The sequence below is a fragment of the Drosophila melanogaster genome, chromosome 2R (assembly GCF_000001215.4).
Source record: "Drosophila melanogaster chromosome 2R".
Lineage (NCBI taxonomy): Eukaryota > Metazoa > Arthropoda > Insecta > Diptera > Drosophilidae > Drosophila > Drosophila melanogaster.
Genome location: NT_033778.4, coordinates 9,342,776 through 9,356,892, shown reverse-complemented (window position 1 = coordinate 9,356,892; position 14,117 = coordinate 9,342,776). Strand labels below are relative to the sequence as shown.

Genomic DNA, 14,117 nt, shown 5'->3' with positions numbered 1-14,117 from the left:
AGAAAATTTATTATTGTTAGAGAATATTCGAATCCCAAGGTGGATTAATTCAAACAGTTCTTCAGTCATTCAGATTCACGGATTTGCGGACGCCTCCGAAAAAGCATATGCTGCAGTAGTCTATGCTAAAGTAGGACCTCATGTTAATATAATAGCTAGCAAAAGTAGAGTCAACCCTATAAAAAATAGGAAGACAATTCCCAAACTCGAGCTGTGTGCAGCTCACCTGCTTAGTGAATTAATCCAAAGACTAAAAGGATCAATTGACAATATAATGGAGATCTATGCTTGGAGTGATTCCACGATTACCTTAGCATGGATTAACAGTGGTCAAAGTAAGATCAAATTTATAAAAAGAAGAACGGATGACATTCGGAAATTAAAAAATACTGAATGGAATCATGTTAAGTCAGAGGATAATCCAGCAGATTTAGCATCCAGGGGAGTGGATTCTAACCAGTTGATCAACTGTGATTTTTGGTGGAAAGGTCCGAAATGGCTAGCAGACCCAAAAGAACTTTGGCCTCGGCAGCAGTCTGTAGAAGAACCTGTCTTAATAAATACGGTATTAAATGACAAAATAGATGATCCTATTTACGAATTAATAGAAAGGTATTCCAGTATAGAAAAACTTATACGTATAATAGCATACATAAATAGATTCGTGCAGATGAAAACAAGAAATAAAGCCTATTCATCAATTATTTCAGTAAAGGAGATAAGAATAGCGGAAACAGTTGTTATTAAGAAACAACAAGAATACCAGTTTAGGCAAGAGATAAAGTGCCTTAAAATCAAAAAGGAAATCAAGACAAATAATAAAATATTGTCATTGAATCCATTTTTGGACAAGGATGGGGTTCTAAGAGTTGGAGGAAGATTGCAAAATTCCAATGCAGAATTTAATGTTAAACATCCAATCATTTTAGAAAAATGCCACCTAACAAGCTTATTAATAAAAAATGCTCATAAGGAAACATTGCATGGAGGGATAAACCTAATGCGAAACTATATCCAAAGAAAGTATTGGATTTTCGGGTTGAAAAATTCGTTGAAAAAGTATTTAAGAGAATGTGTAACGTGTGCAAGGTATAAACAAAATACAGCTCAGCAAATAATGGGTAACTTGCCAAAATATAGAGTGACGATGACATTCCCGTTTCTTAATACTGGAATAGATTACGCAGGTCCTTATTATGTTAAATGTTCAAAAAATCGTGGCCAAAAAACATTTAAAGGATACGTTGCTGTATTCGTTTGCATGGCCACCAAAGCCATACACTTAGAAATGGTAAGCGATCTAACTTCAGACGCATTTTTAGCAGCACTCAGAAGATTTATTGCTAGACGGGGAAAATGTTCCAATATCTATTCAGACAACGGAACAAATTTTGTAGGAGCTGCAAGAAAATTAGATCAAGAGTTATTTAATGCAATACAAGAAAATATAACGATTGCAGCGCAGCTTGAAAAGGACAGGATTGATTGGCATTTTATTCCCCCGGCAGGACCTCACTTCGGAGGTATTTGGGAAGCTGGAGTTAAGTCAATGAAATACCATTTAAAGCGTATAATCGGCGACACTATTTTGACTTATGAAGAAATGTCAACTCTTTTATGTCAAATAGAAGCATGCTTAAATTCAAGGCCATTATACACTATAGTTAGTGAGAAGGACCAACAAGAAGTTTTAACACCAGGTCATTTTTTAATTGGAAGACCACCTTTAGAAATAGTCGAACCAATGGAAGATGAAAAAATCGGAAATTTGGATAGGTGGAGACTTATCCAAAAAATGAAGAAAGATTTCTGGGTTAAGTGGAAAAGTGAATATTTGCATACGCTCCAGCAAAGGAATAAATGGAAAAAGGAAATTCCTAATATAGAAGAAGGGCAAATAGTTTTATTAAAGGATGAGAATTGTCATCCTGCAAGATGGCCTTTAGGAAAGGTGGAAAAGGTGCATAAGGGGAATGATGATAAGGTCCGAGTGGCTAAAGTAAAGATGCAGGAAGGATATATCACTAGACCCATTACTAAAATTTGTCCCTTGGAAGGAATAAAGTCTGTTGACAAAAATGAGGCTGACCAAGAGCCAAAAAGACGAACTAGAGCGACATCGGGAATGTCCAAGATCGGAATCATTATGGCAATGTTGTTGTTTGTGTTAAGTTGTCAAGTTTCTAGCGCATTACCTAAAGATATAGCACCAAGATATTCTATAGACAAAATAAATAAAACCTCAGCAATATATCTAGACCCGCTAGGAGATGTTGAGATTGTGAGTACTTCTTGGAATTTGGTTATCTATTATAAAATGGATCCATATTTTAAAATGTTAACAAAGGGTAATGCGCTTATACAAAGTATGAGGAAAGTTTGCGAAAGACTTCATAGCTTTGAAGAGCAATGTAGTCTAGTCTTAGATAATATGCAAAGTCAGTTATCGGAACTTGAAGAAAACAATAAATTGTTTATGATACAGTCTAGATCTAGAAGCAAGCGTGCTCCTTTCGAATTTATGGGTTCCTTGTATCATATTTTATTTGGTATAATGGATGAAGATGATAGAGAGCAATTAGAAGAAAATATGAAGAATTTGTTAGATAACCAGAACAACCTTGATAAACTAATTCAAAAACAAACATCTGTGGTTGATTCAACTTCTAATCTATTAAAGAGAACAACAGAAGATGTTAACTCCAATTTTAGAAGTATGCAAATAAGAATTGAGAACATGACAGAAGTTCTTAAAGAAAATTATTATGTTTATAAGGAATCAATAAAATTCTTTATGATTACGAAACAGCTACACTCATTGATTGAAGAAGGCGAAAAAATTCAAGCAGGCATTATAAGCCTGTTGATTGATATTAATCACGGTAGGCTAAATACAAATATTCTCAGGCCAAATCAGCTTAAAAAAGAAATTGCCAAAATTCAGCAGAGTCTTTCGGAGAACCTAGTAATTCCAGGAAAACGGTCAGGTACGGAACTTAAGGAGGTGTATACACTGTTAACAGCCAGGGGTTTATTCATCGACGATAAATTGATCATTAGTGCAAAAGTGCCTCTGTTTAGCAGGCATCCATCCAAATTGTTCAGGCTTATTCCGGTGCCAATTCGAAATGAAGATCGGATAATAATGGTGCATACAACGTCCGAATATTTAATTTATAATTTTGAGATAGATTCCTATCACATAATGACGGAAGCCACATTAAATCAATGTCAGAAATGGCAACTAAATAAGAGAATATGCAAAGGAAGTTGGCCCTGGAATTCAGCGAATGATAATGCATGTGAGATTCAGCCTCTAAAGCCAGATAAAGCGGCGAACTGCATCTATAAAACAGTAGTCGACTCTAAAAGTTACTGGGTAGAGTTAGAAAAGAAAAGTAGTTGGTTGTTTAAGGTTCCTGCGAATTCAAAAGTCCGTCTGCAATGTACTGGCTCTCAAATTGAATTGTTTGATTTGCCTCAGCAAGGAGTTTTAAGCATTGCGCCATATTGTACGGCAAGAACCGACGATAAAATTCTAGTTGCCCACCATAACATTCAGTCCGAAAGTGAAGAATTATTATCAACACCTTATATAGGAGAAGTTAGTGAAGCGCCGAAGATTATTTGGGATCCGCTGAAACTATCAATATTAAATCATACTGAGGAATTTGAACGATTGAATAATGAAATTAAATTTATGAAAGAGAACCATCAAAAATTGAAAGATTTACATTTCCATCATATTTCCGGACATGCTGGATTAATTATTGCTTTAATACTAATGATAGTATTAATAATATATTTCATACGGAAATGTGCTGTGCAACAAAGAATGCAAGCAATAACCTTTGCAGGTCCGTTGCCAGTACTATAAATATCAATAGTAAATAAACAATAAAATAATATAACAAATAAAAATATACAGTCCACTAATAGAAAATGTACTTCTACATAGAAAAAGCAAAATGTTTAAAATAAGTTAATTGAGTACAAATTGTTGAATTAAAAATAATATAAACCATAATTGTAATCCAATAAAATTAAAAGCCAGAAAAACTAGGCCCATTGAAATCTTAGTTGCAAAATAAATGAACATATATCAAATAAATACAGTCCACTACTGTTATAAATGCAACTAATATACTAATGTACATCTCAGCTTTGCTGGCCCTTTGGCAGAATGTTCACACATGAACACGAATATATTTAAAGACTTACAATTTTGGGCTCCGTTCATATCTTATGTAAATGAATCGAGAGCGATAAATTATATTTAGGATTTTGTTATCTAAGGCGACATGGGTGCATTGCTCAAAAACATGTAATTTAAGTGCACACTACATGAGTCAGTCACTTGAGATCGTTCCCCGCCTCCTAAAATAGTCCCTTAGTGGGAGACCACAGATAAGGTCCTCGCCGCTCAAGATAGGCAGATGTGCCCGAGCGTGGGACCTCGATAAGGCGGGGACTATTTACGTAGGCCTCTGCGTAGGCCATTTACTTTAAGATGCGATTCTCATGTCACCTATTTAAACCGAAGATATTTCCAAATAAAATCAAGTTTCTTACAAAAACTCAACGAGTAAAGTCTTCTTATTTGGGATTTTACAGTGCCAAAAAACGCAGCCGTCCCCAATCAGCAAATGCAAAGCTGAGCAAGCGGCTGTAGAAAAGCAAAGCAATGCGAAGCGAAGCGCATTCCCTTTGTTCGATGGCAAAGTAATACATATCTCGTCATATATAATTTCCGCTGCGAAGGATATCCAATGTTCGGGAACGAGGACGCACCTCATCATCGTCATCGGGACGGAAGCTTCCTTGGGAATCCGCGGTGCGGCGCGGCGTAGTGGAGCGGGAGACCCACTCGTTGGGCGTAGGCGAGCAAAACAAACGCAGCTTTCACTCGAAGCTCCAAGTCTCAATGCCAGCAAAAGCAACACGTGACGCCACAGGACGAGTGAGTTGCGCTCGAAATTGAGATTTTCGAGGGCCAGGAGCAGCAAGGATGCTGCGGCTCCAACATGTTGCTTCCCGAGCCCAGGACACGACCGCGAACACGGCCCGAACAACGAACCTCGTGGCACGACGCACGCCGCACGAGTCACGAAGCTGCGACGCGAGTCCTGCGTGCCGAGCCGAAGGACGAGCTTGCCGAACGGTCCGATGGCCGAGCGATGCGAGCCACGAACTGATAAAGCCGCAGCTTCTCTGCTGGTCTACAGGCTAGCCACTCGGTCAGTTGAACATTTTCCATGCTGTGATCAAGTTGTCTTTTCCTTTGAGCGCCGAGCGCTGTGCACGCCTGGGACTTGGAACGTTTCGAAATCGGGCTGAAGAACATTTAGAAAGTATTCGAGAAAATATTCGAAAGTTCAATCGTTAAATATATATATATTTAGAATCCCCCGACTTAAGCCACCAGTTTAGTGTGTGTACTCTCGAGCAGCAAGTGCGTGAAACGGTGGCGGCCAAGTGCAAATGGTTAGCGGATTGTCGTGGCGAAATAGGCGTGGCAGCTTGGTGGGTGCGGCTGTCCTCAGCAAGTGCAACATGCACTTGTTGTTCCCCCCAGTTGTTGCAACATGAGCAACATTCACGGCTGGCTGCCACTTTCGCACGATAATTGGTTTTCGATTGCTTGCCCTCGGCTGGCTGCCAAAATAGTCGATGGTCCAGTATCGAGTTTCGAACTTAAGTGCTCATGGTTTTATTGCAGCAAACAAACAAAATATACAAGACACAAAAATGTTGAAACGACGGACTGACTTACATGCATTTTATTAGTAAATAAAAAAATACAACCGAATAAAACAAATATAAATAAAAAAAACAAATATCATTACAACCGAAAACACCAACGGGAAAAAACAGCCGCAAACATTTTTGTAAAACAAATGATTAAAAAGGTTTCGCCAGCAAAGAAAAAACAAGCAAAAACCAACAAGCGCGTGGAAATCGAATGCTGAAAATCGCCCATAAAACGCATAAATAAATAAACTATGCTCAAACGAAATTAATTAAAAAAGAATGGAAAATCAAATCAGGCAAGATAATTAAAACAGTAAGCGCACACGGCAAATAAAGCAACGGCAATATCCTGCCGCAAAAATTGAAAATATCCTGTAAGACGGCTGGGAAAAAGGACGAGCCCTACGAACGAAGAAAGGAAAATGAGGTCGACGAAGGCGAACCCAAAGGCCGGAGTGGATCCCAAAATTGTAATGTACACAAGAAAAACAAAACCGATTTTGCCAAAATAATTGAATTCGCATTATAAAGTACACATTTTCAAATCCACACCCAATAAGCAATACACACAATATATGTACACAAAAGAAATCACCAGCTCATGCGACATTGCAACAAGAAAATGGCAGACTCATTGCCGAGCGGATTCTCAGTGCCGAAGAAAAGTCATTTTTCAAACATTTCCCCCGCCCATTGCTCTGCGATTTTCTTGTCGCGCGTCGCCTCTAAACAATTTCACATTCACAGTCCCACTTCGGCACAAACAATGGCATTTGCAATTTCCATATCATCCAGCTTCGCCCCTTAACTACCCGTCTAAATGTTGTATAATCACAATACCATTTTTATCTGTGCATCTCAGCATCGAGTTGCCATCGAGTTGATTTACCCAAATGAGTCGAGTCAAGACCCCCTTTAGAAAAATTTGCTCGTTATAAAGTGCTTAAAAAATGTTGTAGGGGCTAAAGACCCATTTTAAGCCTATTGATTTAGTCTCATTTGATTACGTATCGAGATGGTTTTTCGCATTGGTAATATTTAAGTGCTGTGATTTAGACAGCAAGGGCTCATGTCTAATGAATTATAATTTAATTATGCATAAGGTAATTGCAATTTGGGCGGGCTCTGTGGCATCATTAATTATTGTATTTGGTTGCGAATGACGGATAATGATAGCCGCCATGCTGATTATTTAATGACATTCCAGGAAGAAGGCGAAAAACATTTTCGGTTTTTAATTACCATTCGCGCTCTGCTCCTACTGAAATTTCAATTTTGATATGCTTTTAAGTGCAGAACGTTCTTTCGAAAGAGTGCAAATATGTTGATTGATTTCTGCCCAGAATGTTCTGGTTCCAAACATGTGAAAAATTTGTGTTTAACCAATCGTTTTCCTGTGTGCTTGCAAATATTTATGTGTTTGTTAAATTTTTAAATTATTTTTTTTTTTTTTTCTTGCAACTTTGGGCGTCTATTTATTTGTTTAGCTTAAAAGTATGAATTACATTTAAAAAGGAAAACATATAGTCGTGTGAATCAATGTCCAGAACAAAAAAAAACCGAATAATGGTTCTGAATGATTCATTCGACGTATAATTTTAACAACTAATTAGCCTAATATGTTTCTATATGACATATATGGAATCATTTTAGAATTCACTATTTCTGGTCGAGTTCAGTATTAATATTTTATCTCGCAAAAAAATTATGACCATTATTCGCTTGAACCCGCTTGCACTTAGTGAAAGTTTGTTATACATTTATGTTTTATTTTAATTTTGCTGCTGAAAATCCCATCGAAATTCCGACAAATAAAGTCGAATCCTCTGCCCGCACATAAGTGCGCCATATAATTTGCATAAGTGCTTGTCATGCATGTGGCATCCACATTCCCATCCACATCCTCGCAAGGGAGCCGCTGCAAGCCAAATGTTCAAATGGGTCACACAAAGTCCCATAAAAGTGGGTTAGGAACGGGTGGCGTAAATCAAAGTTTCCAAACTGAGCTGAGGAGACGAAAATAGCGACTGGGAGAAGCGATTTCGGAAGTGGGGAGACTCGTCTCGTCTCGAGGGGAAAACAAGTCGATTTGGACAATGTCCAAATCTGTGGCAATTATGTGGGTAAAAACAGTCAATAAAACATTGTAATCACCGCTACTGTTTGCCCCATGGCTCAGCTCGATTGTCGCATTTGTGGCATTTGAAATTAAATTTAACCAAATAAACAAGAAATTAGGGGGCGTGCTGTAATTAGTCAAATCTCCGTTTAGTCCTGGAGTTGGAGTGCCTGCCTGCCAACGTTTGGCTTATGGCGCAATTCGTTGTTAGTTCCAGTCACGTTTCATTGTTTACTCGCTGTATGTGTGCCGCCAGCCCGTATTAATTAATGCATAGGAATGTGTATTTAAGCATATTTTAAATATTAATTAATGTAATTTCTATTAAAACTGGCTATCTCCGCGCCCGCCCTTCGCCGGCCCCTCGCCGTTGGAAAAACCTTTCAACAAGCCGCACAATTTTAATTAGAAAAGTTTCATCAAGGCCCTGCACAGCCGCCTTGTATGCTTAACCGAAAAATATATGTTATACATTTATATTGTACATATATACAGATGAAAATATAGCTTTGGCAAACACAAGCCCGATTAAAGTGGGACATTTTTTGTGCTTCCTATTTTCCGGTGGCCAAAGAGGTGGAATTACCGTGAAAACGGCTGGGTTTTTCCATTTAATTTGAATTAGCATTTGTGTTCGAAAATTTGAATTTCCACTTCGGGTGAATTGAATAAGTGTTTGGCCACTTTTCCGCATTGCGAACTTGATTTAAGCTTGGCATTTCAATTTTCGCATTAAAATACTGATAGTTTTTGTTTTCTTCATTTCAGGCAATTCATTTTGAAATTGAAAAATCAATTTTGTTGTAAAACTTTAGGTTAGATTTTTTGTTGGTTAAATGCAAACCATAAGCCCTGGGGTAATGCTTGCGGGAAACTACCAGCTGGCCACCATTTTGTTTTACAAAGATAAAACTGCATTAGGACATTTAAGTTTGAATTGCCATTGAAATTTGCAGTTTGCATATCAATTTACTTTGCATAAACGTTTGCTCACTGCGCGACAGCTTTAAGGACCTTTTTGTTCGATTATTAACCATTCGCCTCGTGGCACTGCCCACACAATACACCGCAACAACTGCAAAAAAACAAAAAAAGCAATGCAGCGAAAGTGCTGCCAGCACTTTTATCTCTACCCCACCGCCCACACACGCCTGCCACGCCCACTTTTCCTACTGCCACTGATGCTGATGGAATTATTGTGTGCTCAACGAACCGCAAACAAAATCTGTGCTCGCTCCTGTTCGTTTTTGTTCACATTTTTAATACACATAAAATGGTGATTTTTTTCACCACTATTTTCAGCTTGTGGCTCTTGGCCATCCGCTCTTATCTTGGCCACAATTTGCTGTAAAGTTATACCGCCCAGCAAACCCAGCTAGCTGTGGCAGGTTGATGCTCGAATTTTGTTGGCTGTTTGTGCCGCAGGTGCGTAATGGCCAGGAGCGATTCGCGCTTATTAATCGCTGCTCATTTGTTTTTTCGAAGTCAAGCCAAAGATGCTGACCAACGCAGACCAATAAATCAAATGTCAGAGACAAAAATTAATTATGCCCGCAATAGCGCTGTCGTAATTTGTAACATAATCCGAGGTGCCTGGCTTCCACGCCCGCACAATTTGTCACAGCTTTTTGGTAAAACGGTGGTGCACGGAGTCCGAAATACTGAGTCCATTTTGCATGTGCAAAATACCGAGTTGTAAAATTTAATAAAACAAATTCCGTTCAAGCGACTTAGCCTCCGACTGAATTCGAATCTCGGCAACATCAAGCCAGAAATTCCGTAGCAGGCAACATTCCGCAAGGCACGAAGGATAAGGGCAGGGTTCTTAGGTCCGCATTCCACCTGATCCTGATCCCGAAGCCCCGAAACTAGCTCAAGACCCGGGCTGAGTCGAAAAAGGAGCCCGAGGCCATTGGCTGGCAAGCAGCATGGTGCACATAGTTTGAGTAGCTATTTTTCAGCAACTTGTTCCCCACCTGAACGATGCTGCTGATGTTGCATACTTTCGTACTTTCATACTAACAAATTCCGACTACCTGGTGTATACATCTATATACATACAATACATACGAGTACCCATATGCACACACGACTGACATCATGGCCACACGCATGAGCTGGCTTCGCTAGCTGCCTTTGTGGAATGCCCTCATGAATTTCATATGCTCCTCCATCTGCCTGCAGTGGCATCAACCTGGGGCATGAGATCCCTTCGGGGCAGCTGAGCCCGTCAAAAACATGCTCGTCCAAATGGCAACTGATTGGAGTTGGGTTGTGGATGTTTGGATCGCTTGCCCATGAATATTTCCAAATAAATGTACTCGACTATTAAAGATTATTGATTGATTAAGAAATTATAATCATTTTTGTTCATTAAGAGGTAACTATTCTCAAGCTTCGATTTGATGGGCTAACGCTCGAAAGTCCTAAGCATGGCCAGAAATGAGCCCGCAGTTCTGATGACCTGCAAGATATAATATCTTAAGTATGCCTTAATAATCCATTACTAAAAACCCACCCAAAGCAGCAGTGGCAAGTCCACAACGAACATGAATCCAAAAATCTTAGCCGGTCGCTGCGCCCTCATGATCACCATTTGCCAGAGTCTTCTTTTCTTTGGCGTCATTTCTGGCCAATTGATTTGACCATAAACGGCTTGTGCGATGGCCAAACTTTGCTGCTTTATATACTCGCCTCCATAGCAATACGAACTCAGTTGGATGATGATGGCCACTAGGAAGGTGGCTCTAAATGGCACCTGGGCACTCCAGCCACTGCGGCTGAAGCGAAAGGCCAACATGCAGAGTTGCAGGTAACTGAGCATGTATTTCACAAAGACGATCTCCCCGAAAATCGAACTTAGTTCCTTGGCCAAATCCAGAGCTATACGATGACGACTAACAAACCCGGTCAGGCGAGAGTCTCCGCCATTCAGATCCTTCTCTTCGAGAACAAGCTCCAGTAGTTGGAACTGAATCACCACATTGTGAGTCAGCCAGGAGAACAGGGTGTCCGTTGCAATGGCCAACCAGGCGGCAGCTGCCACGCCCAGTACGCCCCAAACGTAGATGGGCCAATAAAAGTGAGGCTTTCGCTCGTCCAGCCAGAAGTTGAACTCCATGGGTGTGGTCGGGGTAAATACACCCGTCTCCACATATCCCCACAGGCCAAGCAACATGGGCGCTATGGCCGAGGCACAAATCACTCCGTAGGCGGCATTTCTAAAGGACCTGGCGACATACCTATCCAGTTGGTTTTCCCTCTCGATCTTCTCCAGGTGATTGGGCGTGGCACTGGCCGCCTGGTTTAGCTTATGCAAACGGTGAATCAACGATCCAATGCGCCTTCGTTTCGCCATCATGACCAGGAACTTGAAGGTGCTCTGTGATCCTTGCATAAACACCGCAAAGTTGTCCGTCAGACGGGTCAAGTCGGAGAGATCCTGCAGGGCATAGACTACCATGGGCCAGTTGTGAGAGATCAAGGACAGGATGAGAATCCCGGCCCAGATGGGATGTTTCAGACTCAGTTGCGGAGTACTGGGATCGAATCCAACTATTTCCAGAGCTCTTCTCTGGACGGCAAAGTAGCTGGCGTCCATGTTGGTCTTTCAACCGGATTTCGTTGTTGCACCAACTTTTATAGCAGCCACTGGGGGCAAAAAAAAAAAGAAAAAAAAGAAAGCTAAGTGGATGCCGTTGCCGCCCCTGAAATTGTGCCTGAAATATTTATTTCATCCGTTAACAGGCTACGTGACACGGTTACCACTACCACACTGGCTGTGCTGTTTTGATTGGAAATTTTCCCATTTCCATTTAGGGGGGCGTAAATATCGTATTAACAAATAAATACCCAACACAAGTGGAAGTGGTGCGACACGTTGTTTACCTATTTGTTTACATTCTATTTGGTTATCTATCTATTTATTTTCACTTTAACATTTAAATGCCTGACTGGACAATGGCATGTTCTTATACAAGACCGCAAGGGTTATGATTATGAACAAGTTGTGATAGATATAATTTTTTCTGTAGCCTTGACATTTGGGCTAGAGCAAAGCATTTTTCCTTTTAAATTCCTTTTAAATTTGTGTATTTTGTACCAAAAAGTTAGCGTAAAAATTCCCTGTAAATACACCAAAATGAAATTAATTTTTGGGCTGGCCCCAAAAATCCTTTTTTTTCCCAATTTGTTTGCCCTCTGGGAGGAAAATGTCGGGACCCATTTGGTCCGCACTTTATTCGCGAGTAATTCAATTACGTGGGAAATCAACAAGTAAATCTGCTTTCGAAATTTATCGCCGGGACTAGACGAAATCGAGTGAAATAGCCATTTGCCAGGCCACATTATCTCCAAGCGTTTTTTCCCCCCGATTTGCATTTTGGGTTCTTTGCCTTTGGGTTCGGCTTAATGTCACCTTAACTGCTCTCAATTAATCTAGAGTGGGTGTGCCAAATAAAGACCTTTTCCTGGAATTTTAATAACCATCATTTGCATTTTTCCGAAGGATATTCGTAGCTGACTTGTTCAAAGTTGCGGCTACAAAAGTTATGCAACGTTATTTAGAGCGAGCTATGTACATATGTTGGCCTCCGGCCAATTGTGAATACAAAGAGTTATGTTTGAAAAACATGTTCAGTAATTAATTAAATTTACACTTGCAGATTTTTATTTAAATTTCATAGAGTCTGAGTAGTCATTGCAGTCGCACGTTTTCACATATTCGCCCGTTTGCATATCAAATTGATATTTTATGCAAAATATTTACCGAAAAGCCACAAAAGCAATAATGCCAGTGGCTGTGTGCGAAAGAGAGGGTCAGTATGTGCGAAAGAGAGAGGCACAATGAGAGTGAGAAAGAGAAAAAAAAGAAAAATGGGGAAAACGGAGAAGAGCACACCTGCTGCTCGATAATTTTGACGTCGGTCCGGCTTTTGGACTCCTCAGCAATTTGCTTACCATCTGTCTCTTTCTCCTGAAACATCTCTCCCTCTCTTTCGCACACCATGTGCCCATCTCTCTCGCTCCACTGAGGTTTTCGTGTCTTTTGCGGCTTTGTTTATTTCATTGCCTTCATGTAAGTGAAGGTGTGGCTGTGTGTGTGCATGTGCGACTCCTTTGTGTGTCACCCATTTTGGAGGTTTTTTATGAGCTTGTGGCGAACCGTAAAAAAAAACCGTCTTCCAAATGGAGTGGCATGCCAGGCTTAACCAGCTTGCCGAACTCTTGCTTGCCAGACCCCACTTGCCCCCCAACTCGTCTTCTTTTGTTCAGTTTAAGGAACTAGCAAAATGTTTCACATCATGTTGATCATTTGTTGCCCTATCAGCGGGAGTTTAGGGGTACAGATAGAGTGTACGGAGCTGGGAGATACCAAAGAGATTACCAAAGATACCATAGGGAAAACATTTTATTTAATACGAGTCTTTGATCCCTTTGCTGTTAATCATATGATGTTTTATTTGAACACAAGCCACCACAGAAAAGTTAACAAGTTTGTGACTTAATAAACTTTGAGAAAAGTGAACAATTTGGTATTTTATTTAAATTTATGGCTTGTATTATTAGAATTTGCATGTTTAAATCCTAAATCCTAATCCAATTCAAGGGTATCTGTGCCTCGAGTGTACTTAATGGCCATTCCTTCGACTAGGTTGCATCCTGAGTACTAGCAATTTTTCAGCCACATTACACAGCTTTCTCTTGTCCGGCTGAAAATAGAGAATGTAACTAAGATAGAAAGGGAGCGCTGGATGCAGTTAGAGAGGGACAGGTTGAGAGGTACATCGAGTGTGTGTTCCACATGAGCAGCGAAGGAATTGAATAAAGTTAGCATGCCGCCGCAGGGAATGAGCCACTCCCAACCTGCGTGGAAGTATGCTGTGTGGTGGGGCAAAAGCATCATTCAATAAAAAATTAATAGAAAAACATTCAATGAACGTGGCACAATGGCGCCAAAGGGCCACCGGCAGATATCCCGTTCCCAATCGCTACGTCCTCGTGCCCGTGCTCGACTGCAACGCTGATGAACAAGCCATCCTGTGTTCGGAAATCACAGGTAATGTGGTTTTACGAGCGCCGTGAGACAGGTGAATCCTGCCCAAAACCCCTGCCCCCATTCCGCTGATAAATGCAGCCCAGCCCCGACTTGCTCGTGAGCCTGACAGCGTACAGGGCATACAAAGCATGCTAATAAAAACATATACTACGTCATCTACATGCTCATGAAGGGAAGAGGGGGGGGGGG

The 14,117-nt window shown here is 40.5% G+C and overlaps 3 protein-coding genes across 4 annotated transcripts in view, besides 1 other annotated feature; 2 read left to right on the top strand and 1 right to left on the bottom strand.

Moving 5' to 3' along the window:
* Window positions 1-4,613: part of a mobile genetic element that runs on past the window's edge.
* Window positions 1-14,117, top strand: part of CG13954 (uncharacterized protein) — an 80,172-nt gene that overhangs the window by 32,575 nt on the left and 33,480 nt on the right. The gene's annotated exons all lie outside the window — the stretch shown is intronic.
* The window catches only part of CG13739 (uncharacterized protein), a 42,360-nt gene continuing 33,480 nt past the window's right edge, over window positions 5,238-14,117 (top strand). The window contains exons 1-2 of the mRNA NM_136636.4: window positions 5,238-5,484; window positions 5,720-6,221. The gene's annotated coding sequence lies outside the window, so the exon portion shown is untranslated. The remainder of the gene's footprint in view (window positions 5,485-5,719; window positions 6,222-14,117) is intronic.
* Window positions 8,030-11,544, bottom strand: Or45a (Odorant receptor 45a). The gene is made up of 2 exons (NM_078942.4): window positions 10,389-11,544; window positions 8,030-10,334 (listed from the first exon to the last, which is right to left on the bottom strand). The coding sequence occupies exons 1-2, from the start codon at window positions 11,469-11,471 to the stop codon at window positions 10,281-10,283; spliced, it is 1,137 nt and encodes a 378-aa protein (NP_523666.3). The 5' UTR covers window positions 11,472-11,544; the 3' UTR covers window positions 8,030-10,280.

Excerpts from the sequence above, each read along its gene's own strand:
- Or45a (NM_078942.4), bottom strand. The coding sequence starts at position 11,471 with ATGGACGCCAGCTACTTTGCCGTCCAGAGAAGAGCTCTGGAAATAGTT. Across the intron at positions 10,335-10,388 it reads ACTTGCCACTGCTGCTTTGG|GTCATCAGAACTGCGGGCTC; the intron begins GTGGGTTTTTAG and ends TATATCTTGCAG.